Below are 25,870 nucleotides of genomic sequence, written 5' to 3' on the forward strand. Positions count from 1 at the left end.
AATCAAAGTACTCTGACAGATGAAACTTACTTTCTTTTCAGCACATGATTGCCACTTTGCATGATGCTTCACGCTGTATCCAGTGCTGCTGCTTATGTTTGAGTTTCTCTTCTGTAGAAGTGTGAACAGGAATGGATTTTAATGTAGAAAGAATGTGGCACGTTAGTTGTGGTAGAGGATCAAGCCTTGTGTGTCTTTAGTATCTAAATTGTCTTTTTTCTGTGAACTTTCAGGTAAATTTGTTACTGTTTTGCAGTGAAATTCACAGCTTCTGTATCGTCCAAAGCGTTCATTTCATGCTTGTACATTTGTAGATCTAAAGCATGCACTGATGTGTTTGTGAAGATTGGTCTTATACTTTTGAAAGTGAGTTTTGTGCTGAAAATTCTGAACTGTTGTATTAGTGGCAATGCAGGAATGAACGGTGCTGCCAAAATTAAAGGATTCTCTAGGGAAAAGTCTTGAAGGTATAAGGAAGTGAAGTTTCATTTTTTCTTAGGCAACGTACTGTTTCCAACAGATAGAAGTTAATGGAACTTTTTTTTTATGTCTACCATTTCTTCCTTCTTCTGTCATTTGAGTTGCCCTTTATGTGTCTCAAAGGTGCGTTGTTTTTTTTTGTAATTCTGTTTATCACCTACAGAACTAAGCAATGTTTCTTGTTGTTTGGTGTGTGCTTTCAGAGGACCACGGGAGTATGCTGCTAGCAGAGGTTCTGCTGGAAGAATGTTTGAAGGAAAACTTTGCCAAACTGAAGGACTCCATTCCACTGACAGAGAAGAATGAACCAAAACTGAGTGAAGCTAAACAGTATCTGACCAGTATCTTAAGCAGAGGAAAACTAAGAGTAAGTGGGCTCTGTCATCGTAATTCCTGTCAACTGGATGTTTCTTTCATATGATTATTAGTCTGATACAGGGTGTGATTGTTGCCTGTTCATGTCCCTGTATGTACAGTGCTGTATTGTAGGCATTACTGAGGGACTGCTAATTCCCCTTGGCAGTATCTTCTGTTGTGAGACTTGCTTTTTCATATGCAAACAAATAGTACATATCCTGTTCTTTTTTTTTTTTTTCATTAGAAAGAACCAGGATAAATATTTAGGGTTTCTCTGGGATGTGGGTGTGGCCACATAACATGACCTACTGCTACTCCTGATCTGAGGGAGCTGTGTATACCTATTCAGCTCCAGATCAGAGAAGAATGTGCTGCAAGTTGCTGTCAGGAGTTTAGGGTTGTGTCGTGAGTCCAGGATTGCAGCCTTGCACTACTTTCAGTCTCTGCCAGAGAAGTTATGGTTTCGTTTTATTCTGTGGTCTGGGTTCATGGTTGATGGCTGCTTGTCAACTCAATTGCAGAGCTTCAGGAGTGTTTTAATACTGTGCCTCAATGTCTGCTGCTGTTTTGATGTCCTTGGACACACAGTTTCATAACCGGGTTTAGAAGTAAATGAATTACAGGTCTGTTCTAGACTTGTATTACTTTTGGTTCAAAATTGACAGGCTAGTTAGCCTGGAAATGTATATTATACTTTTAACATGTTAATTTCCAAGGAGAAAGTGTGCAGTCACTTTTCTGGAGGAGTTCCTTTTTCTTATCTTCTAGAAAGTCAACCTATTCAGAAGTAAAATGGAGCTAGTAAGGAAGGGGAGTCTGTCCAACCCTCTTTCTAGTTTAGCCCCATTGACAACCAGAACTACTGAATTCTTCCAGGTCTTCATGTTTACTTTGGCTGCATGAATTGCCATTACTGTTTCTTTGTGAACTGTGACTTAGCCGCTCATGCAGCACTGACCCTGTGTTGATTACACGTATTAAAAAAGGGGTGGGAAGGCTTAGGAACCTTTTCGTGCTTTCCAGAGGGTCTGAACAGATGTATTTTACTGAGGTTTTTGTTAGATGTGTTTTCAGACCTTCAAGGAAACAAATCTTAGAAATAGTAGATGTGCCTTCTGTTTTTTCTACTGCTGCATGAAAATTCTTTGACAGCTTAAGAAAACTGGAGAGCTTTCTCACTGTCTAATTAAATATACAGAGGAGAGGGGAGCACTTGCCTAAAAAGTCATGCTTTCTGCTTAGTTTAAAAGCAGGAGGCTTTCTTTGTTTGTGTGCAGGTAGTTCTGAAAATGCCAGCCTTTTATGTGATGTCCATCAATTCACCAACCACAGATCAGGTCAGCTGAAACCAAAGACGTGTCTTGGAACTGTGTGTTTGTAAATGAAGCTCCAAAGTGGTTGCCTGACCTTTGTTCCCCGCTGCTATCATGAGCACAGCCCTAAGATCTCTAGACACTTAAATCCTTCCTACTCTGGCGTGTGGAGCTAGCAGTTGTGAGAGGAAAGCATTCTGAATGTGCTAATGTGTTCTGGGATACCTCGTTTTTGCTGTCTTCTATTTTATCACGTAAACATTCTTTCTCTCCCTGCTCTGTTTCAGCCTAAGTATATGACTGAAGCTATGCTGATCCTAGGAAAGCTTCATTATGTGGAGGGATGCTACAGAGATGCCATCAGCATGTATGCGAGAGCAGGCATTGATGACCTCTCAACCAAAGACGAACCTCTGTACGTGCTGCGTTTGATAACTGAAGCCTTTGTTATTAAAGGTAAAGGACCATGTATGTGTACTTGAAACACTCTGGTTTTAGGGTGAAGTTGAAGATATTTCTTCAAGTGATTTAATTAGAGCAGAGTTAGGGCGAAGATGTATGCTATGGAAAATCCTACTGGATATCGTCTGTGTAGTTTAAACTTAAAGGCATTATGGAATTTTAGTCCATGGTTTTTAAACTTGACTGGCTTGTAAAGGAAAGCTTGAAATTGGAAATTTTGTGATAACTCTTGGCTGTAAGTCAGCAACATGCTTTAGCTGTGTGTCCATTTTGGGAAAATCTAAATCAAGCATTTGGCAGAATTGGGGCCTGGACTTTGTCTTACAAAGAGTTCATTTACTTGTAAATTTCAGTGATTTATGTGAATTAAGCAAGGACAATGCCTCCAAGTTTTAAACTTTGGACTAACAGAATATGTGCTTTCAAAGTAGGTAGTATATTTTTGCAATGCATGTCACACAGTATTAGACCTTATGTACAAACAGGAGTCTCTCCGTCCCCTTGTAACTCTACAGACATTGCACTATTTGAGAGATTCTAAATAAAACTACCTCTATGGGTAGTGAAATTGCATTTCCTTTTTGAGTTGGGGAGAGGAGGACCCTAGTCAGTTTTTGACTTGGGGGGAGAAAAAGATCAGTAATCTTCTCCTTCATTTGCTTTCAGTTCCTTTGTAAATGTTGCTCAAGTACTGCTACCTATCTACTGCTTTCTACTCTTTTCAGCATGTCCACCAACTAATTAGGTGAATGAGAACTCTGATGATCAGATACCTTCAACTGGTATGTAAAATAGTGAAACCAAATCAACCCAAAATACTGTTTGATTGGGCTGCTAGTATTACTGATAATAATTTGAGTGTTTCGTGATCTCAGTGTCATTCTGCTTTTTTGAAACCCTGCTTGTGCTGCTTTGCTTGCTTTGATTTTTGTTTTCTGTGGTACTGATTGAATCCGCTTCATTAATGAGCTTTTGTGGAGCAGGACTAATTTACCTGTAACTCATGCTCACACTTGCATGGCTCAGAGGAGCGAGTAACTGCCAGTGCATTCTTAGCAGTTTATTTGAGAGCAGCTGCTGGTGCACTCCAGGACATGCACTGTCCTCACTGGGAACTGGATAAGACCCTTGGCGAGGTGTGAGTGTAATCATAAGGGGTGTGTGGAAAGTGATGGAATAACACCGTTCATGTAATACCTCTTGGATTGTAATGACTGCCTAACTTGCATATGAAGATGTGGAGGTGTTTGCATCAAGAGCATCAGGCTGCACTTTTTTTTTGTTTTTTCCCCATGTTGTTTAGCATGGAATGTAAATACTGTGTTGCTCCTATAAACTATGTGGAGCCTCTGCCATTGCAGAGCAACCTTTGTGCTGTCACTGCTCCACAGTCTTTATTCTTTCTCCGTGATGATTATTTTCAGATTAGCCAGGATAGCAAGGGTATAGTAAGTCACTCGGTATTCTACCAAAGCTTCTGGCAGAGAAAAGTGCAGCAGAGTGGAGCTTGTCCAGCTGAGTCTGGAGAGGACACTCACTGTTCCCTCATGCTGTTTACTCAACCTCCCAGTCTTAAAGAAATAATCCTTTATGTTAGAATTTTGTACAGGTAGCTATGGCAATAGCAGTGTAGATTTAAATTTTTATTTTAAAACGTGTTTCTGGGCTACGTCTGCAGGGCAAGTAACAATATGGTGTTGAATTATTTAAAATTAATATATGCTTTATGCTACAGATTTTTCTTATTTCTTTTTAATTTGGTATCTCTGCAGAAATTATGTTGATCCATACCATATTATTGACTTTGGTTGAACTATTGGTTACTTATGCAATCTGAAACCTTCTTTAAAGATGAAACCTGCTTTAAATCTTCTTTAAAGATGCTCTTGAATGTCACTGGTAGTAAAATTTTTGCAGGAGTCATGTAGGCAAAAATCCAGAAAAGCTATAGTCCTGTCTGTTTCAGGGCAGAAGTTAGGTTTCCTGCTGAATTTCTTATTCAGGTTTTCAGAAATGGGAGAAAGCAGTTGGTTTAATAGAATATCCCTGTTCATCCAGCATTAGTTGAACACTAGAAGTTTGTATCACCTCATAGCAGTAACTTGAAACTACCTTGGTTCTGTGTAGTTAATACTGCTGTGTTGTGCCTGTATACAGAATGGCAATGTAGGTTCTCAAGCACCGGGGATTAGGCTGGAAAGGTCACAGAAGAAAGAAAAGTCAAATCAAAGGCTTATTTTTTTAATGCTGGCACTCTTAATGTTGGAAATAAACAAAAATGTAACAAGAAAGATGTGAGATACACTGGGAGGAGCTGCGTAGATGAAGTCAGTGGTAGAAATGAAATGTGAACCTGCAAAAACGAGTTTTCTTCTTTAGAGCACCTTTTAACCTCCACAGCACTGAAGGTTGGATATTGAGCTAAATCTCTGGAGTCTTCCTCTGAAGGTCCAGAGTATATAGTAAGTTCATATTATGGTAAGAAGGAATATGGATTTGCACCCTCGTGATTGAACTGCAGGTGCTGAACAGGGAAAAAGTTTCTTGCTTGCCTTGCTCAGTAGACTTCCACTCAAAGTGAGTATCAAGAAGTAAATATTAAAATTCTTTATAAATGTGGGGACAGGCACAGGAGAAATGGCAGAGAGGGCAAGGCTCTTCCAGTTTTTCAGCTGACTGCTGCTTCCTGTCCTGTTTCTAAATCCCCATATTGTGAGAAGTTCTGTAAGCATTATGAGTGGAGCTCTGACAACAGTTTGATTTTTCACTATGACTAATTTTACCATCTATGGTTAGTTAATAGGTGGTTGGTTCGTACTTGTCTCCTTCTTCCCCATCCTCCATGAAGTTAATCCCTCCTCAAATCCTCTGCTCAGTTCACAGTGCTGCAGGTAATCTCTGATGCAAGCAGCTCTCTGTGTTGCATAAAACAGTATTGAGTAAGCAAACTTTTGCTTCTAATTCACTTGGGACATGTTGTAACTTTGTTACCTGGTGTTGTCCATTTGAAACAAGGAGGCAAAAAAGACTTCAGAACAACATGTGGAACTGTCAGAGCCCACTGGTTTCCCTCCGTCCCTGCTTGCTGCAGAAACCCCACAGAGATCTCTCTCTGTTCCCAGTGAGTAAATCTTCCTGGTAGTAGGGTAGGTCACTACCTAACCCTTGCGAAGGATGGTATAGCTCTAGCCAGGGCCTCAGCATACCTAAGTTCCAAGAAAGAGGTTTCTATGATGTTGCAATGTTTTCTGTGCTGCCTGTAAGCATGAGGAGACCTGTGTTAACTGGGTAAGGTGTTGCCAGCCTGACTGAACCTCAGGCAGGGTTCACGTGTGGGTCTTATGTTTGTAATGACTGAGAGGGACTTTGCCTTATGGTCATGGATGTGTGGCATCAGAGCTGCTGTGCCGTGAGTCAGCTCTGTGCTGAGGAGCTCCTGGTGTCTGTCAGACCAGCTGCCAGGCCAGGCAGTGGACTTTTTCTACCTGGAGTGGGGTAGCCTGGAAATAGGAAGCTGTACAGCAATAACATGGGATTGCAAATGGTAGTTAGTTTGCAAATGGATTTCTAGTGAGTTAAAGTTTTAAATGTCTCACTGCCTATTTTTCTCTATTTTTCTCCTTTTCTCCCAGTCCATCCTGGAGTAATTTTTGTATTATTGGCCATTTGCAGTTTGGAGTGGGTTAATTTGTGCAGCTTCAGTCTGAACTCTTTGTACAGTCAGAAGCTGGCTGTTCTGGGGTGATTCATCTCCTCTTCAAGTGGCATCTAACGTGGATGAAGTGCATGGTATTGAACAATACAACCTTCTGTCTAGTGACTGTGAGAAGAGGCTGTGGACTAATTGGAGATGAATCCCTTGTAAATTTGTTTCTAAAAGTTTTTGGTGATTTGTTTTGGTTTTTGTTTGGTTTTTTTGTTTTGTTTAGTTTTGTTTTTTAACTTTAGAAAAGACATCCTTTGTATCAAAAGACTGCAGTGTGAGCTTGGTTGTTTTAGATCTTAGAAAAATGCATATGGAAGAGAATGAGGTCATACTGCATCTGTAAGAAGCCTTGATCATAGTCTGTGTTTTATTATAACAACCCCAACCACAAGTCATATGTATGAGGAAATGAGACTGCATTAGGGCAGTGGCTTGGAGTTATATATATTTTGTTCTTGGACCCATTTTTGTCATTTTAAGGGGTTTAAGATCTGTGGTGTGACAAAAAACCATAAGATCATGAGACAACAAACTGTGCTGGATTGAGTTACTGGTCTTAGAGCTCTCCTAAGAGCTGTGAGTGGTATTGCTGAATGCAAAACCCTCAATCGACCACGTGAAGGTTTTTCCTGAGCTTGAGAATAATAAACAGACTGGAACATGCTTCCAGGGTTCTGAGTTCAGTCCAACTTGTTATGGATTATTTTGTGTTTGTTCATTTTTAGGACAAATTGCTGAGCTTACATGTGTTCCTGTTTCTTTTGTGATTATATCTTTTAAAACTTCAGTGACAATGAGGTTGGTATGCTTGGAAGTATATTGTTCTTCTTTCTCCCCATATGAAATCTTTGTCTTGGGTTTGTAGTACTGGAAGTGGTTGTTTGGAGGTTAAGGTGGTGTTCTGGAAGGAAAATGGTGATATCACACAGAGACAATAAACAGAAAACCTGACATTTTAGTCAGATGGTTTGAAAACTACTTGCTTGGTTTTAATCATGGTTTTAAATTGATCGGCTGAAGCCTCAAAATTTGAATAATCTGTTTTAAACTTCCTTTGTGATTGCACTGCTTAATTAGTTTCTTATTTCGTTGGCTTGCACTACTGTTTAAAACAGTAGGTTTGTATTCAGTAAATATAAGTTTGATATTAAAGTTGTTCATTCTGGCTAATCAGAGGATGTATCACGCACTTGTTCATACACTTCATTGGAGTCTTTAATTTTGACATATGCTTGTGTGTCATTAATTTTTCTAATATGGTTTTCTATATGATGATGAATTTCCTGGGTGAGATTTTTATTCAGCTGCATTTGTTTGGAAATTAGAATAAAATGTACAGTTATTGCAAAGCTGTGTTCTGATGAATCTACTTTTCCCTCCTCACTAAAGAATTTGATTAAGAGTCTTCTCAGTTTAACAAATGAATTTTATTAACTTAGTGTTTCTGATAAGCATTAAAGCTGATAGATTTCTTGTCATGTGTGCATTTTTTTAATTTGTAGATTAAAATGTGAAAAAAAAAAAAGCTTTCCTATTTGGTTTTATTTAGTCAAAGCTTTGTTGGCTCATTGAACTAAATTAGTGGAAAAAACTGAAAGGGAGAAAGGTAGGTGGGGTTTTTTTTCCTTGTTTTATTTTTTTCCTCTCTGGAAGAGAGCACCTCTATTTTAAGAGTTTGATGAAGTACTGAAATAGTCTTTATTTCAGATCCTAAACCACTAACTTTTCCAGTTCAGTTTTTTTACTAAATGCTACCGATCCCATAGTGCAAGGATATATTCCATTCAAATAATGTTAATAAGTTATTGTGTGTTATCGGCTTAACTTAAGCAGCCTTACTTTTAATTAGAGTTTCCAGTTAGCTTCTCTGGGATGAGACTTTTGTCCACTTAGTTTTTGATAAGCGAGATGGTAATAAACTGTGGAGTGTTCTGGAATACAGACTGTGCAATGATTCTGAGTGCCAGCAGTTTGAACAATTTCAAGTGCAGATAAACTGAGTTTAGAAACATTGTGTAGTTTTGCAGGGTCATGATTTATTTCATAATCTTCTTTTGAAAGTGAATTTACACTTTTAACTTCCTTTACTGCAGGAAGCATTTTTAATTCAGGCCATGTATTATAAACCTCTTAGCCTCTTAACGGGCTGTACGTGCTCTTTCTGAGCCTGCTTCTTGTTTCAGATGGCATAACGGTTTTCAAGATGTCTTCTCCTTTTTCCAGAAAAGTGTTTGGAATACTGTTCTGCTTTCTGTATGCCAAAAAATCCCCTCCCGGTGGTTATACGTACTTTTTGTACTTGGAATCTTTACTGCAGGCTCATTTTTAAGAGTTCTTGAACTTCTTTAAGAAAAGCTTTACTGTAATACCTAGGTAGAGATGGTGTGTGTGTATCTTACTGTGTAAAAACATACCTTGTCTTGTCAACTGAGACAAGTGTAGAAAATGGATTAATGGAAGGTTGATGACATTTTTTACATGTTCAAGTAAGTAATTTGCTTTATGTTCTCTCTGGGCACAAATGGGGAAAAGTAAAAAAAGTAAAAGCAGGTTGTAATTGCACAAGTCAAGATAAAGATGGTTCATTTCTGTATTATAGTTTAGGAGCCACATAACTACAAGGAGAATACTCATATCTGCTAGTGGTAAAAAAAGAGGGAACCCAGAACTTCCCTCCTTCCAGTACAACTGATGCACCACCCCCACCCTCCTTAGAAGCTGAGTTTTCATCCTGCCTGCATTGCTATTACTGACTGACCTGAGGGCAATGTGCTGTAATGTACCCTTTCAGCAGAAATGGGCAGTAGGTTGTAAGGTGCAGGGGAAAAAATCCCGAGCGCCTGAATTCTCTCCCTGTCTTTCCCCATTAGTTTCAGTGTCAAGTATGATGTTGTTTAGGCACTCTTGACATTATGGCATGTATACTTTAGGCTTTTACTTGAAAGTCTAAATCTTCTCTACCCTGATAAACTTGTTTAAACCAGAAGGGTTGTTATCTTAACATGTTCTGACTTCCCAGGAGTCCCAAGTCACTACTGTCTGGAAGCTGCCCACCAGTGCTGGCTGAGGTGCTTGAATTCATTGCAGTCTTGATAAGGGCAGCTAGCACTTTCCTAAAGACAACACCAGTGTTCTTCATAGTCTTTAGAAAAGCTTGTTGATTGTGAAGAACCAGAATTATATGGGGCATGAAGTTAAGATGAGAAAAACATAAGATTGGGTGATAGTTGAAGGAAAAGTTATCTAAAACTTTGATTTCACTTTTTTCATACAAATATATAGCTCTTCAGTGATAGTGGGCTTCATGAGGGTGATCAACACTTGCCAGTATGCAACTGTGTTAAGCTGTATACTGCTTTTGAGATGTTACATTGGCTTGCACTAGTCTCTGTTCGTTAACTGCTGTTTCCTCTACTGGCAGCTACTTGGTGAGGTTACTTCCTTCAGTAATTTCAGCTGCTGCTGTGACTGAGTAGAACTTAGTGGGACACTAAGTGGGACACTAAGCGGAAGAAAAAAAATTATTTTGGTTTGTTTTTTTTGTTTTGTGCTTTGGGGTTTTTTTTAAAGGGTTGGGCAGGGCAGGGCACAAATTCTTTTGTTGGTATGTTCTGATGACAACAAAGGGTTAAGAATCAGCTCTCTGAACACTGAAGATCTATGGGGAGATGATTTCCTTTAAACAGAGCCTAAAAAATAAAATCAATTTTCTTTCCTGACCATTAGAAAAATTGAGTCCCAGCCAAAAGGATGTGTGATTCAATAGGACATTAAAATGTGAGTAACTCAGGGTAAGACATTTTGTTGGCAAAACTTGTTTTCAGTTTTGCTTTGCAAAAGTTGCATCTTTTAAATGTTAATCCACATCAGAGAGAGAGAGGCTTTGTTCTATACCTGGTATGCACTTCAAAGTGCTAGTTTTCACAGTTCTGACAGTGAGACGGGAAGCATGCTGTTAATTCATGTTGGCATCAGAGTAGCTGTCTGATAGGCAAAATCCCCACTTTGTAGATATGGATGTCTTGATAAAAGGGCCTGGTATCAGCATGTCTTATTTGGGGTTTCACAATAGGAGGGTAAGAGTTTGGAGTTGCTCTTCAGTTGTGACAGTGATGACCTTGAAAGTGTTGCATTTGGTGAATTGTATACCTTGGTGCCACTGCTTTCCAGCTTGTATGTGAAAGAGTTGCCAAGCCCAGCCTTGATGTTCTTGGTGCTCTTAGACTTTCCTGTTATGGTCCCTGAGCTCTTCTCTGCTGTTGGATCAGATATTTCACTTTTTTGGAAGTAGTTTGTTTAGCACAATCAACTATGCACAAATGCAGCATGGGTGTGACTTTCAACTTCTGAGGAGAGTTAGTTGCAGGCCACTAAATGCAGATTACTGAAATTTGGAAAGTGGAAAAAGGAAATAACATCTGATTACTTTTGTTAATGTGATTTGGTTTCCGTGACGGTAAAGTTTTGTTATTCTCCACAGAGTTGCAGGTGCTGGTTGCACACAATGCATAAAACCTTCTCCACCTTCTGCACTACAGTTTGGTTCTCTGAAACTGGGGGGTTAGTGGCACCAGGAGGTACAAGACTATTTGCACATGGTTTTCTGAGGAAATGGTACAAGGAATGCACAGTGTTTATAAGGTTACATGAGGCAACATGCTATACTCTTACTTTCACTAGAAGAAAACAAATACAAATGTACTCTCAGATGGCCTAAGCTTTTAGATGGCTATGATGCCAGTGTCATGCTGGGGCTGTGTTGTGTAGCATGGTATGTGTCCAGTGGCTGTGGGAAAGTTCCATGTGCTGGTTTGCCCTGGAGTAAGCTTCAGATGTCTCTGACCATCTTTTAAAGAGACAGGGCAACAAGCCTGTTAGTCCTCACAGGCTCTGTCAGTTCTAATAACTTTAAGTAGAGTTGGCCTGAGTGCTTGATATGAATCAGCATAGTAAAATAAGAATTACCCTTCTTTTTTCTCCCTCCTGCTCCCAAAATACACATATAATCATAGAATCATTTAGGTTGGAAAAGACCTCTAAGATCATAGAGTCCAATCATTAACCCAGCACTTCTGAGTTCACCACTAAAGTGAACAGAGAGACCCAAAAGGGAACGCAGGATTTGAGGGATAGTCTGACTCAGTGGCTCTGGCTGCAGCTGGAAGAGAACTTTCTTACTGGTGATGCTGCCTGAGTGTGATGCAGATAAGCTCAAGCTGAAAGAATTCCAATACTTGGTCATCAGCACCATCGACTCCCTTGTGCCTCTTCCACTTTTCATTTTTCCTCTTCTGCTTCTTCCTGTTGTATTTAGACCAGGGAAAAAAAGTGTAATTTTTGCAACATACCCTGAAAGTTTATAGATTTGGATGGTGTTGACCAAGTCTTCAGATATGGGACTGTAAGAGATTGCTGTGTTTGCTGTGCCTTAGAGCATTGCTCTAGTAGATGTATCTTCATGTCATGGAACAGAGGTGGGAGGTGGCCTCTTGTGCCAGAACAATTAATATTTTATAGTAGTGATCCCCAAAGTGGGTTGTGTGTGACCCAGTGAGTGAGCATGATGATCCACTGAGGTGCAGGAGAAAAATACTGTATCTATTATTTTTTCTTAAAACAAACAACCCCCCCACCACCACCAAAAAAAACCCAACACATTGAAATTAAGCTTTATTAATATATTGTATTGCCAGTGGCACTCTCTCACAGTCTGTACATCAGAGGTTCCCATGTCATGTAGGTCCTATGAAAATATCTTGCAAAAGAGAAGGGTGTTCCACAGTGCAGAGGGGCTCACAAGGGCATCCTCACTTGTTCGTTCACTTCCAGTGTATTGCAGTTCACCTGTGCCTAGTTAAGTGGATTTATGTATTATATTGTTTAGTTTTAATTAAACTAACCCTTATGAAATAGACAAGTCACTTAAAAATTCCCTCAAAGAAACTGTGGATTTCAGGTAATACTAGTAATAGGAGCACAAGTGACCAGTAAGAAGATGGCAGAGCGTACACTACTCCTATCATGAGCTCTTCGATCAGGTAAAAACAATGACAGTCTAATTGGATGCAGTCAATGATGTTTGAAGTTCAATTGTACTCAATTCAGTACTTCTAAAAAATTCATTAAACTTAAATTTTTAGAAGCCTCTTTTGAGGTTTCTTATGCGAAAGCAGAATATGAAAACCCACATACCATTGGGGAAAACACATGTTCTTCCTGCTGTGGAAAAACAGCTGAAATAATACACAAAAAGCAATATGGCAGCAAACTAAAATGCATTCCTTTGAAAGACTCACAAAAGACATTGCCAAAGACTTGAAAAAACAGGTATTAGAAGAAATTGCACAGCGTGAGACACTTGGTATACAGTTGCATGGAAGTACAAATGTTTCTAACATGTCTCAGCTTAAGGCGTTTGCCAGATTCTGATCCAATACTGAAATACACTGAGAACTACTTGACAGCACAGTGGGACCCAGAAGTGCACGAAGTGCTATAGGATATCATCAATGGGATTAACTTTGTAAATACAAGACTTTTAAATAGAATTAATAGTTGTCAAACTTCAAGGCAAATTATGCCTTTTTGCTTTTGCAAAAGGTCAAATGTTCTGAATTTGCAGGCCTTTTTAGTGATGACGCGTGGTTGTCAGTAGCATGTTACCTAGCAGGTATTATTTAAAAAATAAACACATAAATATAACCAATGTGTGTATATAACTATATATGTAGCATTTTGGGTGTGCATGCTCAATATTTTTTTTCCTTATAGGGTATATGATCAAAGAAGTTTGGAGACCAGTATATTACAGGTTAAAGCTAAGGTTTAAAGACATGCTGTGAAGCTTAAGAGCAGCTAGCTGATAGGCAGCAAGTCTGGATATGCTCCGAAAAATGAGTGTCTTTGGATTAAGACTGCTGATTTCTGCTATGCATAAGTGTGATGCAGAGCCTACATGGCATTGATCAAGGGTAGGTGACTAAGGTTGCATGTCAGGGGAGTGCTTGCTGCCTTTTGGCTTCACAGCCACTCCATCAAAATGCTGTCCTAGTTTTAGCAATCAGCTTTAGCTGTAATTACAAGTCTAACCAGATAGAGTTCTTAACTGGAAAATAATTAGAGTAACATTGTTAGTGTTGGTTTATTGCAGGTAGCAGGGAGGCTGGGAGTAGGGGTCTTGAGTTCTGCATTGATGCAACTGAGCAGCTATGCACAGGTTACTGACATTTTCAGCTTCGTTCCCAGCTAACGGGCAGAAAGGTCTTCAGATAATTTTATTAGGGTTACTGGAATTTTCTGCCTTTCTACCTTTGAGACTTTTACATAAAAAGTACCTCAAGATTATAACAGATTGCTGGGAATATGCAATAATCCTATATAATAGGAAGCAGCAGTAAAAGAAGCATGTGCAGCTTTCTTGAAAAATAAAACTTGTCCTTTCCTCCCCACCTTTCATGGGGTACTGTATGAATGAATGTGTTCAAAACCAAGGGCTTCTAGGCCTTTCTTCCCTGTCTTCTATTTGCATTGCAAATAAGCCCTGCTGAAAAAATCATAGCTTGATTGCTGGGGAGATGAGTGTCAAGACCAGGTTGTGAATAATTTAAACTACTGTGAATTGTGGCAGAAATAGTGTATTGATCTTGCCTATGTCAACCTAATCTTGACTGCTGCTTTGGCTTACTGAGATCCAGGCTATTTTGCTTTCCAAGACACCGTAATGAAGTAGCTTGGTTGAGGGCTGCACTCTGAAGTTCAAACCTTAGCTGGTGGGGCAGGCTTGTAATACCATCTCTAGAATAGTTTGGTTGTGCTTTTGAATTCTGACTTTGAAAAGTGTTTAGCATTCTGCTGGACTTTGATTAGTCAGGATGCATGTGTATATATTTGAAGAGCTAGTCTTAAAAATAGTCTTGTTTCAATGCTAATTGATTTCCTGGAGCGACACTTCTGAAGGCCACATGCCAGAAATGAAGTGCACCCTCTGCCTGAGAACAGTGACCCAGAATGACCTGGCATTTGTCAGAGTGAGAACGTGCACACAACCAGTCTCCTTGCAGCAGTTACCGTGCAGCATGTTCACGCATGGCTTACCTCTAGACAAATGACTTAACCTTCCTGTAGCTAGAGTGAAACTATTGCATGCACTTAGCATCGTGCTGGCTTCTGGCCAGGCTGGCCTGTCTGTGTGGCACAGGAGTTTAGATGCTGTAACCTTGCTCTGCAGACTGGGGCTGGTGCTGTTGGCAGGGCTGTAAGTTGTATCCTAAGCTATCTTTTGTTTCAGGTTGCCATAGATGTGTTCAACACGAGTGTAGCACTGGGACACGGCACAAGAGGTTGGCTTCATGCTCCTTGTGCTGTTGTGTTTCTTTGATCCCTTCTTTAGATTGCCAGGTAGCTCTCATGCTCCTTGGCTATGGGGCTTTCGCAGCTGCATGACTGTTGATGAAAATTGTGCGCTGCTGCTGACCCGAAATTCTTACACCTATGAACCTACCATTCCCCAGTTGTTTAAATTCATCCAAATACAGGAGGCTCGAAGTCCATGTAAAAAGGAATATTAAAAGAAGCTGTGAGAGAATTGGTATATTCCTTCTATTTGGAAGGAGGAATGCTGGTATTTGGTGAACTGGTTTATGAACCAGAGGAAAATAAAGCCACCTTAGCCTCCTCTTCTCCCTAGTCATTGTGCAATCTCCATGTATACACTGAGGCTTTCAAGACCAGGCTGGATAACACTCTGAGCTGGCCCTGAGCTGGCCCTTCTTTGAGCAGAAAGTCAGACCACAAACTTTCTGGGATTCCTTCCAGTATGAATTTTCGTCTCATTTGTGTTGCTGAGAATCAGATACCACATGCCCATGTGCACATGGATGTTCTAGTTCTGGTAATAAATAACATCAGTTCAGAGCATTGGAGCTACATGATGCGATGTCTTCCCATGGCAAGGACTGAGTGAGATTAATGTGGAAATAAGCCTTCATAAAATTTCCCCTTTCAGATTTCTGTAAATGAGAGCAGGGCATTTCAGCTCTAGGAAGAAATTAGTTCAGTGATAGGTCTTACAAACCCTATGGATTTGGGTTTCTTTCCGACATAAATGCGGCTTAAATTTGGGAGCAGAGAAGAAGGGGCAAAGATTACAGAAAGGTGAAGAGCCAGAGATGAATCTTTGGGAGAACTAGAGGAGGTGAATGAAAGCCTTATCTTTATGCAGGAAAGAAAAGCAGTGTTTCTATACATAGAAAGTCACTGCTTATGAAGAGGGTAGAGTTTGTTCTTTTAAAGGATCATCTGGGAACATGTGTCTTTTGAAATCTTGGGCTTGGGCCATACGCTATTAGAAATCTGTGTCTCCACTATATAAAAAATGACTAGGGTACGTAGGTAATATATATTTAAATTTGGGCACCTCATTCATATGAAAAAAATCTTAGCATAGATAAGTTTTAAGCTGGTATTCTCTTACCACAACTGGTTTGTGAAAAATACCCAAGTACCTTTACCAGCTACCAAGAAAGCATATGGCTTTATGCTTTACTTGGAAGCTAATTCTGTCTTAGCAATAGCTCCACTTTTCTTGCTAAATCTAGTGTGGAGGTAGCATGCATGGCTTTCATGCTTGGTTTCAAGCCGTGGTTGAAATGGCTTTCATGGCTTTCTGACACTTTTTGGAAACTGAGTTGAATTTAAAATGTGTGTTGTGCTGCAAATTTTTTTCTGTGCTGATATTCCCCAGTTATCAGGGGGATGGAGAAGAGTTAGTGGAATTTGTGCTCTCGGCACTGGAGGGCTTGTCAACAGTCTTATCCAGCTACACCCAAGCAAATCTGTAATTGTTGAGGCTTTGTATTGTGAGAACTGAATTGGTGGCTGCAAGGATAGGGAACTTATGTTGTTTTTCTTATGTTTTTTTCCCCTTGTGTGCTGGATTTGCTGTCTGCTTGCTTTAATTTTTCTTTTCATTGCATTTCTGTGGTAGGGAAGAATAGTCCTGTTCACATTCTGTAGAATATTTTATACTTGAATGACATCAGGTCAGTGCATATGGTATTAGCAGAAAGAACCATGACTAATGCCACATCATGTGGGTCATATTTCCTTCTTGCCCTTTACGGGGTTGTGTAGCATAGTATCTGCTTTAATACACTGTATATTGCTGTATGCTTACTGTGGCAAGAACCCATTTAGAGATGTTTGTTCCCCTGTCTCTGATTAGCCCCAGCTTTGTTTTTCTGACTGCATGGATGGGCATGTTTGTTGTCAGTACTTGATACTGGCAAAGGCTGCTTGCTTTCCTCCCCTGTGTCAGAGCTTAGAGATAGTAACTCCTTGCAGTGGGCTGTACCATGTATGTAAATGGCTTTTTATCTGTTCTCTCTGTGTGACATCTCCCACGATAAACACCCCCATACCGACTGTGCTAGGATGGCTCTTGCAGTTTGATTAAATGCTGCATGTGTATGAATATCAGTGGATTATACTGGATTTTTCTTCAGGGCCCTGAGCCTCACTTTGCACTTAAGGGGATGGTGACTCTGAAATGCACACTTGTTAAAATTTATTTTCAGTTAAGGGGAATGACTACAAATTTAGAGGTGGATAAAACTGAGACAGATCTAAGAAGAATATTTGTAGGCTATTTGTTCTAGCTGTAGCACTGGATACTTGTGGTGTTTTTTTTTTCTATAGAGAGAGTTAATGTCCTCCTTTCCCCTTCATTCATTGCATAGCGACAGGGTTGGAAGATAGAAGCATTGAAATAATAGGAAAACAACCCATGATATAAAGGCAGAGACTTCATAGATGGACTTGGGACGAAATCTGTTATATCTGGATGATGTCCAAGGTGTACGTCAGAAGAAAGGAGAGAACACAGAACGGGCATTAGTTAAAAGGAGCAAAATGATTGTCAACCCTGTCCCACACACACTGTCATTTTGAAGTAAATCCAGTCCTCCTGCTCTACTTTGGTCCAGATTTTCAGAGGTGGAGGGTACTAACATGTTCCACCAAGATACAGGTTTTTGAGGGAACGCGGTGTGCGCATCTGACTTGGGAGAAGGCAGGAGTGGGGAGCCACCTCCCGAGCTTGAAGCAGTGAGACATCTTCTCTTCCCAGCCCACTGAACTGACTGCTCATGTCTGGCTCAAATGTAAGACATGAGATAGGGAAACTCCTAGCAGAGTAACCAAGGGGACAAAACAAATGTTGAACATTAGAAGTAAATAAAGCTAAGACTGCCTAGGAACGTCAGGCTCCTCCAGCATGAGTGCCTGTACTGTAAACCTGGCTGCCTGTTCCTGCCTCACAGCAGTTTGTTGCCAAGACTCCTGAAATGAGCAGTGTTGAGCTGCTGTGCCTCCTGGGACTGCAGGAACCCAGAAAAGTGTGGCTCCAGGTATGCATGGTGGCTCCTCATGTGGGGCAGAATCCTTTGCCACGTGCTGTAGTGGTCAAAACAGATTCCTTGGAAAGGCTGTCTGGACAGCTGAACTCTCTTCTTTTATCACCTCTGTGGATCTGTGTCAGGAACACATACTCTTTGTTGTCAGTGGTGTTGGATCATGACACAAGAAAGAGTTTTAGTAGTACAGAACCCAGGGTTTTTTCCTTTCTTTGGAAAAGAGGGTGATCTTGTGGTTAAGAGTCTCTTGTGCCTTGCCAAGAGCTTGCTGTGTGTCCATGAGCAGATTGCGTGTGCTCAGATTTTCCAAGAGAGGCCTCAGATTTTCCAGCTTTGTTTCAGTATCATTTTCCAGTTGTTTTTTTGTTGTTTTTTCCCCCCTCCCTCTCAAAACTGCTCCTTATTGAAAGCTTCACTTGAAGTACGAGATGCCTAGAAATTATCAGATTCAGTGCCAGGGTTTCACTGAATAGAAGCACCCAAAATCTGTAGCTGTCTTTGGAAATATAGGCCTTAGTTTCTCTCTTTGCTTATTCCTACCAGAGGGACTGTATGTCCTCTCTTCATAAAGTGTTTGAAAGGCACCGTAGGAGTGTGCAGTGGCACTGTGTGTTCGAGCAGCATGACAAAGATGCCCTGCATGTGTAGGAATTGTATTTTCCTTGGGGGTGTTGTCCTGAAAGTCATCAGAATGAGAGGGAAACCCACATATGGAAAAACTTTCCTGTCAGCTGGTAAATTAAGAATAATATGGCCATACTGCTGTTGGTTGGCTTCAGTTAAAGAAGGTGTTGACATTTTGCAGGTATGTCACTGGAGCGCTCAACCAACTCAATTGCCTCACGTGCTCGACTGTGTGAAAGGGAGGAGGAAGTCATGGCTTGTTTTGAGAGAGCGTGTGTCATTGCCCAGGTGTACTTGCAGGAGCTTGAGAAGGTAAGAAGAAATGTGCTTAGGGTGTTGCCTGGTGGCCTGGGTGGAATTTTCAGGGGTTTGACAGCAAAAATGAAAAAATAATGGGGGAATGTCATGTGGTAGACAGTGATCATAGACAGTATGAGAACAAGCTGGAAGGAGTGAGATGTCTTGGTAAAATCAGCTGCAGAACAGCAGTTTAGCTGGTTTACCTGTGGTAAAACACCAAATGCTTCAGATATGCTCAGGTTGTATCTCAAGTTTAACTTGTACTAAGGAGGGACTGCAAACTTGCATGGCAAGTGCTGGCATCAATGTGTATCATTTACCTGCTGTATAAATGATATACAGTAGTGGATATAGAGATCCCCAACAAGCTGAAAGAAACCTTTTTGGGTCAGCCATAGCAGTTTAATTGCTGGTGCTTCACCTTCTTCAAGTGAACCAGGAGGAATCTAGATCATTTAGAACCTACATCCTCCATCCCTGGAAGTGTTCAAGGCTAGGCTGGTTGGGCCTCTGATCAACCTGATTTAGTGGAAGGTGTCACTGCCTGTGGCAGGGGGGTTGGAGTTAGGTGATCTTTAAGGTCCCCTCCATCCCAAGCCATTCTATGATTCTATGATTAGTAGCAACTGCTTAGTCAGTGGTTGGCTGGGGTGCTGAGCAAGATGAGTACTGTGAACCCTCCACTGAGCCGTGCAGGTAACATGAGCCGCTGATTTGCCGGGTACATGCTTAGAGGTCTCTGACTCTGCAGCTTTGCCAAGCTGATTTTACAGGACATATCATATGCTTCCATGCTGTTCCTTTGCCACATGTTATGGTTGACATCAGCTGTATTGAGAGCAATGCATGTTATCTGTTCTCTAACTTAAAGGCCTTTGGCCTTCTGACCAGATATTTCTGCTCTTCTCAGTAGCAAAGGTGTGTTTCTTTTTCAGGTTTTGTTTTTAACTGCATTGAAACAAGAAAAAATGAGCTTAGTGCATGTATAAAAATTCATTTAAAAAGCCAGCTATCAAATTGTCTGGTCTTGTTTCTTTGCAGGAAAAAAATGAATAGCTTTTTTATTTCCAATTAAGTAATGTCCTTCCATTGTTGGAAGGATGAGTTCTTGCCAGTACGGGACGCTAAATTTTTTTACTGACAGCTTGGTTCTGCAAAGAAGTGAAACCGTTTGAACTGTAATTCATTCACTTAGAGTCATAGAATCACTAAGGTTGGAAAAGACCTCTGAGATTACCAAGGTTCGTGATTAACCTAACACTGCCATGGTTCACCTCTAAACCCTATCCCCAGGTGTCATGACCATATGCCTTTTGAACACATCCAGGGGTGGTGATTCCACCAGTTCCCTGGAAAGCCTGTTCCAATGTCTAACCACCCTTTCAATGAAGAAATTTATCCTAATATCCAGTCTAAACCTCCTCTGGCACAACTCGAGGCCATTTCCTCTTATCCTGTCACTTGTTACCTGGGAGGAGACCAACCCCAACGTCGCTACAATCTCCTTTCATGTGATTGTCTTCTAGACATGGAGACAAGGGTGCAGGAGTACTGATAGATGTAAAAGTTCGTAGTCCTTCTCTAGTCCTAGATGTAAAACCCTGCTTTGGAGAGTTCACACAGGGCAACTTTAAGCAATGAAAGCTGCTTGTTACTAGTAAGGAAGCAAAAGCAAGAAGGATTTGATAGGAGAAACAGGAAAGGGTAAGATTCTTCCATCAGTATTCCTGATGGCTTACTAACTCTTTACAAATATTTATGTTACATAAAACTAGATATACCTACTCAAACATTGCGTTAATATTTCTGGGCAAGATGCTGGATCTCTGTAGTTTGAGTAGTACTTCTGAAGCTGTTGGTGTTAATGTGTGGCTTTGTACTTACTTTATTAAAGGTTGGAAAGTAATAAATGATGGTGTTTCAAAACTCTTATCGCATGCAGAATATATCATGGAAGTCATTGTGTAGTTTATTTTAAAATTGACTTTGAAAGGTTTTTGTATATTTAATGGAGGAAAGTTTTCAAGTAATCTGAAAGGAATCTGATGGCAGAAGCTAATGTTTTATTGTTGTAGATGTCACTGGCTCATGAGGACTTGACTAGTTCAAACAGTTGTCTGTAATCCCAGATGTTTCTTTCCTCCCCTCACAGACCTTAAACAACACACATTCAAGAAGTATGAAGGGCAGCAACATGACTTACTCCGAGTTTGAACTTTCCTACTTTCTGGAAGCAGCTCTACAGAGTGCCTATGTGACTCATTTAAAGAAGGGGTAGGTGGATGCAGATGTTAATAAAAATAGATAATACTGCACGTTTTGTCTCAGAACAGATGTAGGCTTATTTTTTTGTTATATATTCTGTTATGACTTTTTTGCTGCTGACTCACCTGAAGCTCCCTCAGCGTCTTTCCCTGTTCTCCTCCCTTAAGAGTCCTAAGATTCTTTTCTCCAGATCCACAGGTAGGGTGGAGTAGAACAATTTTCTTGTCTTGCCTCAGCTTTGCTCCCTGTGGAGATGAGGGGAGTTAGACCGTAAAGAGAGAGTGGAATTTACACGGCTGTGTGCTCTTAAAATGTGCAGCTACAGGGCCTGATTTAGAGTTCACTGAAGTCTTACAGGTAGTTTCTTTCATTTATTTGTGTGGTTGTTTAAGTTCTTAAATGACCCAATCAATACCCCAAATCTGTATGGTTTTACTGTGGAGAATACATGCAGGAACAGTGTTGCTCTGTGGTATTTATTATGCATCTGAAATACATCTTCCCGTGAACTTCAGAAGGGCGAGAGGAGTTGGTATCTGCAAGCCTACAATGAATTTCACCTGTGGAAAACCTTCTCAAGAACAGCAGAAAAGACATAGTAAATTGCCACTTCCAAAGGCCATCAGTTGAGGGTATGCTGTTCCCTAAACCGGGCCGTGCATTCAAAACATAATCAGCTCTGGTTATCTGATGGAGAAATTGTCATGTGGGAGAGTGTCTCTTCCATATGTGTTGTTGTGAGAGCCCATTCTTTCCTAATCTTGTTCTTGCACCATAATATCCCATTTATTCTTAAGGAATCAGATACTGAATTTCTTATGGCAAACTATCTTTGCAAGTATTTAATTTTGGCTTTTTTTACCTGCTGAGTAAAATGGAGAAGAAAGCAAAAAATGAGAAAAGATTGAAAGATTGAGGAAAAAAAAATCCCAGCAAAAATCAATTTAAATTCTTCTGTAGAAAATTGGTACCATTTTTTGATTCTGTTGGAGGAGGGTTGCTTCTTGTTTAGGGATTTTTTGCTGCTTTTTTATCCTCCAGGAATTACTTTAAATACAACTGTGAATAACCACTGTTTCTCATTCTTTCATTAAAAGCCTGCACATACAGTGAAGCTGTATCCTTAAGCTATCCATGAGAGGTGCCTTCAGGTAAGCCTTGTTTAACCTGGAGGCTGACAAAACCTGAAGCTCTATGTTGTGAAGTGACCCCCTTTAGTCAGGCAAGTACAAGTTTACGCATAAAGAAAATATGGACTTATAAAGCATAGTCTCAGTATCAGCTTGACAGCAGGGGATAGGTATGTGGTTTTCCCAGGTGAGCTGAGGGTTGACCAGCTGTGGCACAGCATGTGCTTTCCTAACCTTTTGTTGTTCTCATGGCAGACAAAAAGCTCAGGTCTTGCCATTAAGCTCATTAACTATGTAATAAAATCTCATTTAGAACATATGGCACTGATGTCCTCTAGGCACCTTTTGAATATCAAACTCACTCATGTTCATTTTAATCAGCACATTTTAAATTCAGTCTTCATCAGTGATGAGTTCAATATATCTAGTGGGATGTTTTAGCTACTACTGTGGGCCCTGCTTGCTCCGTTCCCGTGTTATTTTAATGATAGCCTTAAAAAAACCCAACAAATTCCCCCTCAGAAAAACCCTGAACAAAAACAACCCTCAAAAAAACATACAGGAAAGCAATTTGAAGCAAAATACAGATGTGAATTATGCAGGGCTTTGATTATAAATTGAATTGCTGCAATAGCAGCAAAATGTTCTCTGTAGCTGTCTCCTGATGAAAGAGCATCCCAGTCAGTGCAATGGAGCTTCTGTGGCTGGGATGGGAATGAAATCCCACGTGTTCATCACCTCCTGCAGTGCAAGTGAGAAGCACCAGCCAGGGATGGAAGATTCGGTGGGATAAAAAGCCTGGTGGGACACCACAGCTTGTCTTTGCCACCACAGCTGATACTGATGTGTAGTTTCTGCCACGAGAGGGCATAAGCAGCACTGGGATATATTAAGAAAAGAGGATGGAAGTAGGAAGAAGATTTTAAGGATGCTTCATGAGTATAATAAATTTCTCTAACCGATATTGAATAGCTCAAAGAAATGCTTTTGTCCTCCTTATTGCTTCCAACATGTTCTGGTAGGAAATAAGCCTTGGATGATGACTACTCAAGCTGTTGGGGGGTAGGTCCTATCAGGTGGGATGTCCTTCCCCAGTGGCATGTGTGTACAAAAGGAATGGTGAGTGCTTTATTCTTGTCTCAGCAAGTAGAAGAGCTGAGGGATATAAACGGTGATGTTATGCTTTTGTTCCTGCTGGCAGGAACAGACATTATCTTCTCGGAGCATGGTCAGGGGTGCCCTTTTCTCTTACAGTGTGCAGTGGAAAGAAGCCACTAGGATGAAAGAAAGGTCTGGTCTGCCCTTCAGGTGTTGAGCTGCCAGCTGTAAGGACCAAAAAGTCTTGCAGCTGTACAAGTCCCAGATGCTTTTAATAAGGTGTTAACTTAAAAACATTGTGTTGCTGAAGACACGTTTCCTGCAGTTGTTTGCCTTGCTACAACCCAAAAAAAGCTTTCTTTTATTCCTCCAGTGAGCAGTATTGATACTGTAGATGCAGAATATAGGATGTCATACTGTAGGAGGCAGCCAGTTGTCTTCCATGTTAGCATATGCACTAGGTTTTGGTTTTGGTTATTTGGTTGCTTGGGTTTTTTTCTGATGCACATATGTGAAGATTAGGCTAATTTCTTGCTGCTTTTTTTATCAGAATATTGAACAGGTATTACCACTTCTTGCTGTTATGGGGTCTTTGGTCAAGATGCTTGTAGTATTTTTAAGCATACTTCACCTATGTGAAGTAATGGATATGTATACTGCTATCGTAATTGCAGCTGAAGTATGTATGGAGTTCCACAAGCAAGACAAAGTCAGAGCTTTCTAGAGGATGTGGTTGACACTTTTGAAGAAAAAGAATTTCTGAAAAATTATTAAGCATTTATTAGAGCTCGAGTTTCCATATGATCTCTCAAGTTAGGACCTAAATTACTTTGGAAAACCCTGGCAAAAATGCCTAATAGGGAAAGCTTACATAGTTGTTTCTCTTCTCTTCTGTCAGTTTTCTAGAGTGCTTAGATCCCTTTTGGAAATTTTGTAGGCTTCTGTTGCAAGGACACTTTTCAGAGTAACTTCATGTATGTGTAGTTTCACAGTAGTATCTAGTGTATAAAGACAGGTAGGACAGTCTCTGCTGGACTATTCATCTCTTCTGAGGAATTTATGTGGGCTTTCTTGACATTTATCTCCTCTTTAGTCATCTCAATCTAGCACCTTATCCAGGACACTGCAGCTGGTAATTTGGAAGTGAGTCTTATTGTCTGCTGGATGGATCTAGATAAGTGCTAAGCTTTTGGTTTGTATTGGGCTGGGGTTTTTTTCTTTTGAGCATCCCTCTCTGTTAGACAGGCTGCCATTAGGAAACTAATGTGCTTTGTTGTACTTACTGGTTATGTCTTATCTTATTCATAGGAATCTGAGGCTTACCTCTTCAGGTGTGTTTTGTGTCTATGCATGAACAGCTGTTTAAGAAAAGAGTATGATTTTTTAGAAACCTGGGTGAGATGCAAAGATGCAAAAAGAGGTGGGCAGAGGAAATAGTGTTGCTGCTGTTTCTGTGCTTTAGGTACAGCTTTACCCTTGAGAGGTGACTCTGCAAACTGCCATGTAATCTTCTCAAGATGGTCTGTTCCATGTGTTAGCAGCTAATTGTTTTAGTAGTAAATCAGTGGGGATAAGAACATGATCTTCTGGTGTCTTTGTTGTAGGGAGACTGTCTTTGCAGACCTCTGTGCTCTCTGGTTTATTGTCAATATTCTTCCCCAGAAATTTGCATAGAAAACAGTGTATTTCTTTATTTCCTTGTATCTTAAAATGTTGTGTATAATGTTAGCCAAACTGTATGGCATAAATGCAGTACGACTGCATTGATTCATGAACTGTTAGTTTAATTACTCTGTATTAACAGGGTACATGTACAAACAAAACATATTTTCATGCCAGGGTGGACTGACTGGACTCTCAGGGTGCTCTTTGTCACAGTTTTGGCCATGATTGTCTGTGTTGTTCTTTATTAGATTAACTGTGATTGAATACTAAACTGCATTTCATCATGGTTTTTCTAAATGGCGCTCTGGCCACTTCTGTGGCTAAACCAAAGCAGTTTAATGATCATGTGCTTTTCCCTTCCTGTTCTTCCTCATTTCTATTTCTGGCATCTTAGCATTACAATAGGGGCCTATGGACTCTTCTAGCTCATTTAATTTCCATGATCTGATGTTCACTAATGCCATGGCTTGAGGCAGCAGTACCTGAGATTTCCAGGTAGTCCTTTATCCAGGTTCTGCAGAGGCTCAAGATTTTCTAGTTTCTGAACTGCATAAGATCAGATGGATTTACCAGGAGTTGCCAGAGGTTTTGTGTTTGAATCCTCATTCACTCATCTATGTACATGTATTTCTGTTCAAATAAATACTTTTTGTTAACCTCTTCAGGCCCTAATTAAAAAAATTCTCTTCAAGTCCACAGCTAGTATATAAAGGACATCCATTAATGGGACAGTAAGTTCCTTATTATAAGTAGAGCAATTCATTTGCTCAAAATGAAATGTATGCTCAGATGGTCTCCTGGCTTGGAACAGTTAAATGTAAAGACAAACTCCTGTAGTGAGGTATGTTTGCAGAATGCTGGCAGATGTGCTCTGTCTCCTGTCATGGCTCAATAATGTTCGATACAGTTCAAAATATAGAAGCTGCCACACTAAATCCTCAGTCCTGTAGAACTGATATTGTTGTCAGATGCTCTGCGTGTTTCGGAATTGGGAACTCAGAGAATGGAGTGGTTGCTCTTTGATGGAACCTGACTACACGAGCATCTGTCTAGGAGGTG

General features: G+C 40.3%; 1 protein-coding gene across 8 annotated transcripts in view; it reads left to right on the plus strand.

Annotated features, from left to right (window-relative positions):
- Positions 1–25,870, plus strand: part of TTC7A (tetratricopeptide repeat domain 7A) — a 175,725-nt gene that overhangs the window by 3,583 nt on the left and 146,272 nt on the right. For 2 of the 8 annotated variants that reach the window (XM_064648409.1, XM_064648410.1), the window contains exons 2-5: positions 684–847; positions 2,438–2,606; positions 18,535–18,665; positions 20,806–20,927. In XM_064648409.1, the coding sequence (XP_064504479.1) occupies positions 684–847; positions 2,438–2,606; positions 18,535–18,665; positions 20,806–20,927 (586 nt within the window). Of the gene's footprint in view, positions 1–683; positions 848–2,437; positions 2,607–3,337; positions 3,395–5,963; positions 6,183–18,534; positions 18,666–20,805; positions 20,928–21,210; positions 21,551–23,887 lie in introns of those variants that run through there. The other 6 variants (XM_064648411.1, XM_064648412.1, XM_064648418.1 and 3 more) reach the window with 6 other exon arrangements.

Source organism: Pseudopipra pipra, chromosome 3 (genome assembly GCF_036250125.1).
Source record: "Pseudopipra pipra isolate bDixPip1 chromosome 3, bDixPip1.hap1, whole genome shotgun sequence".
NCBI classification, from domain to species: Eukaryota; Metazoa; Chordata; class Aves; order Passeriformes; family Pipridae; genus Pseudopipra; species Pseudopipra pipra.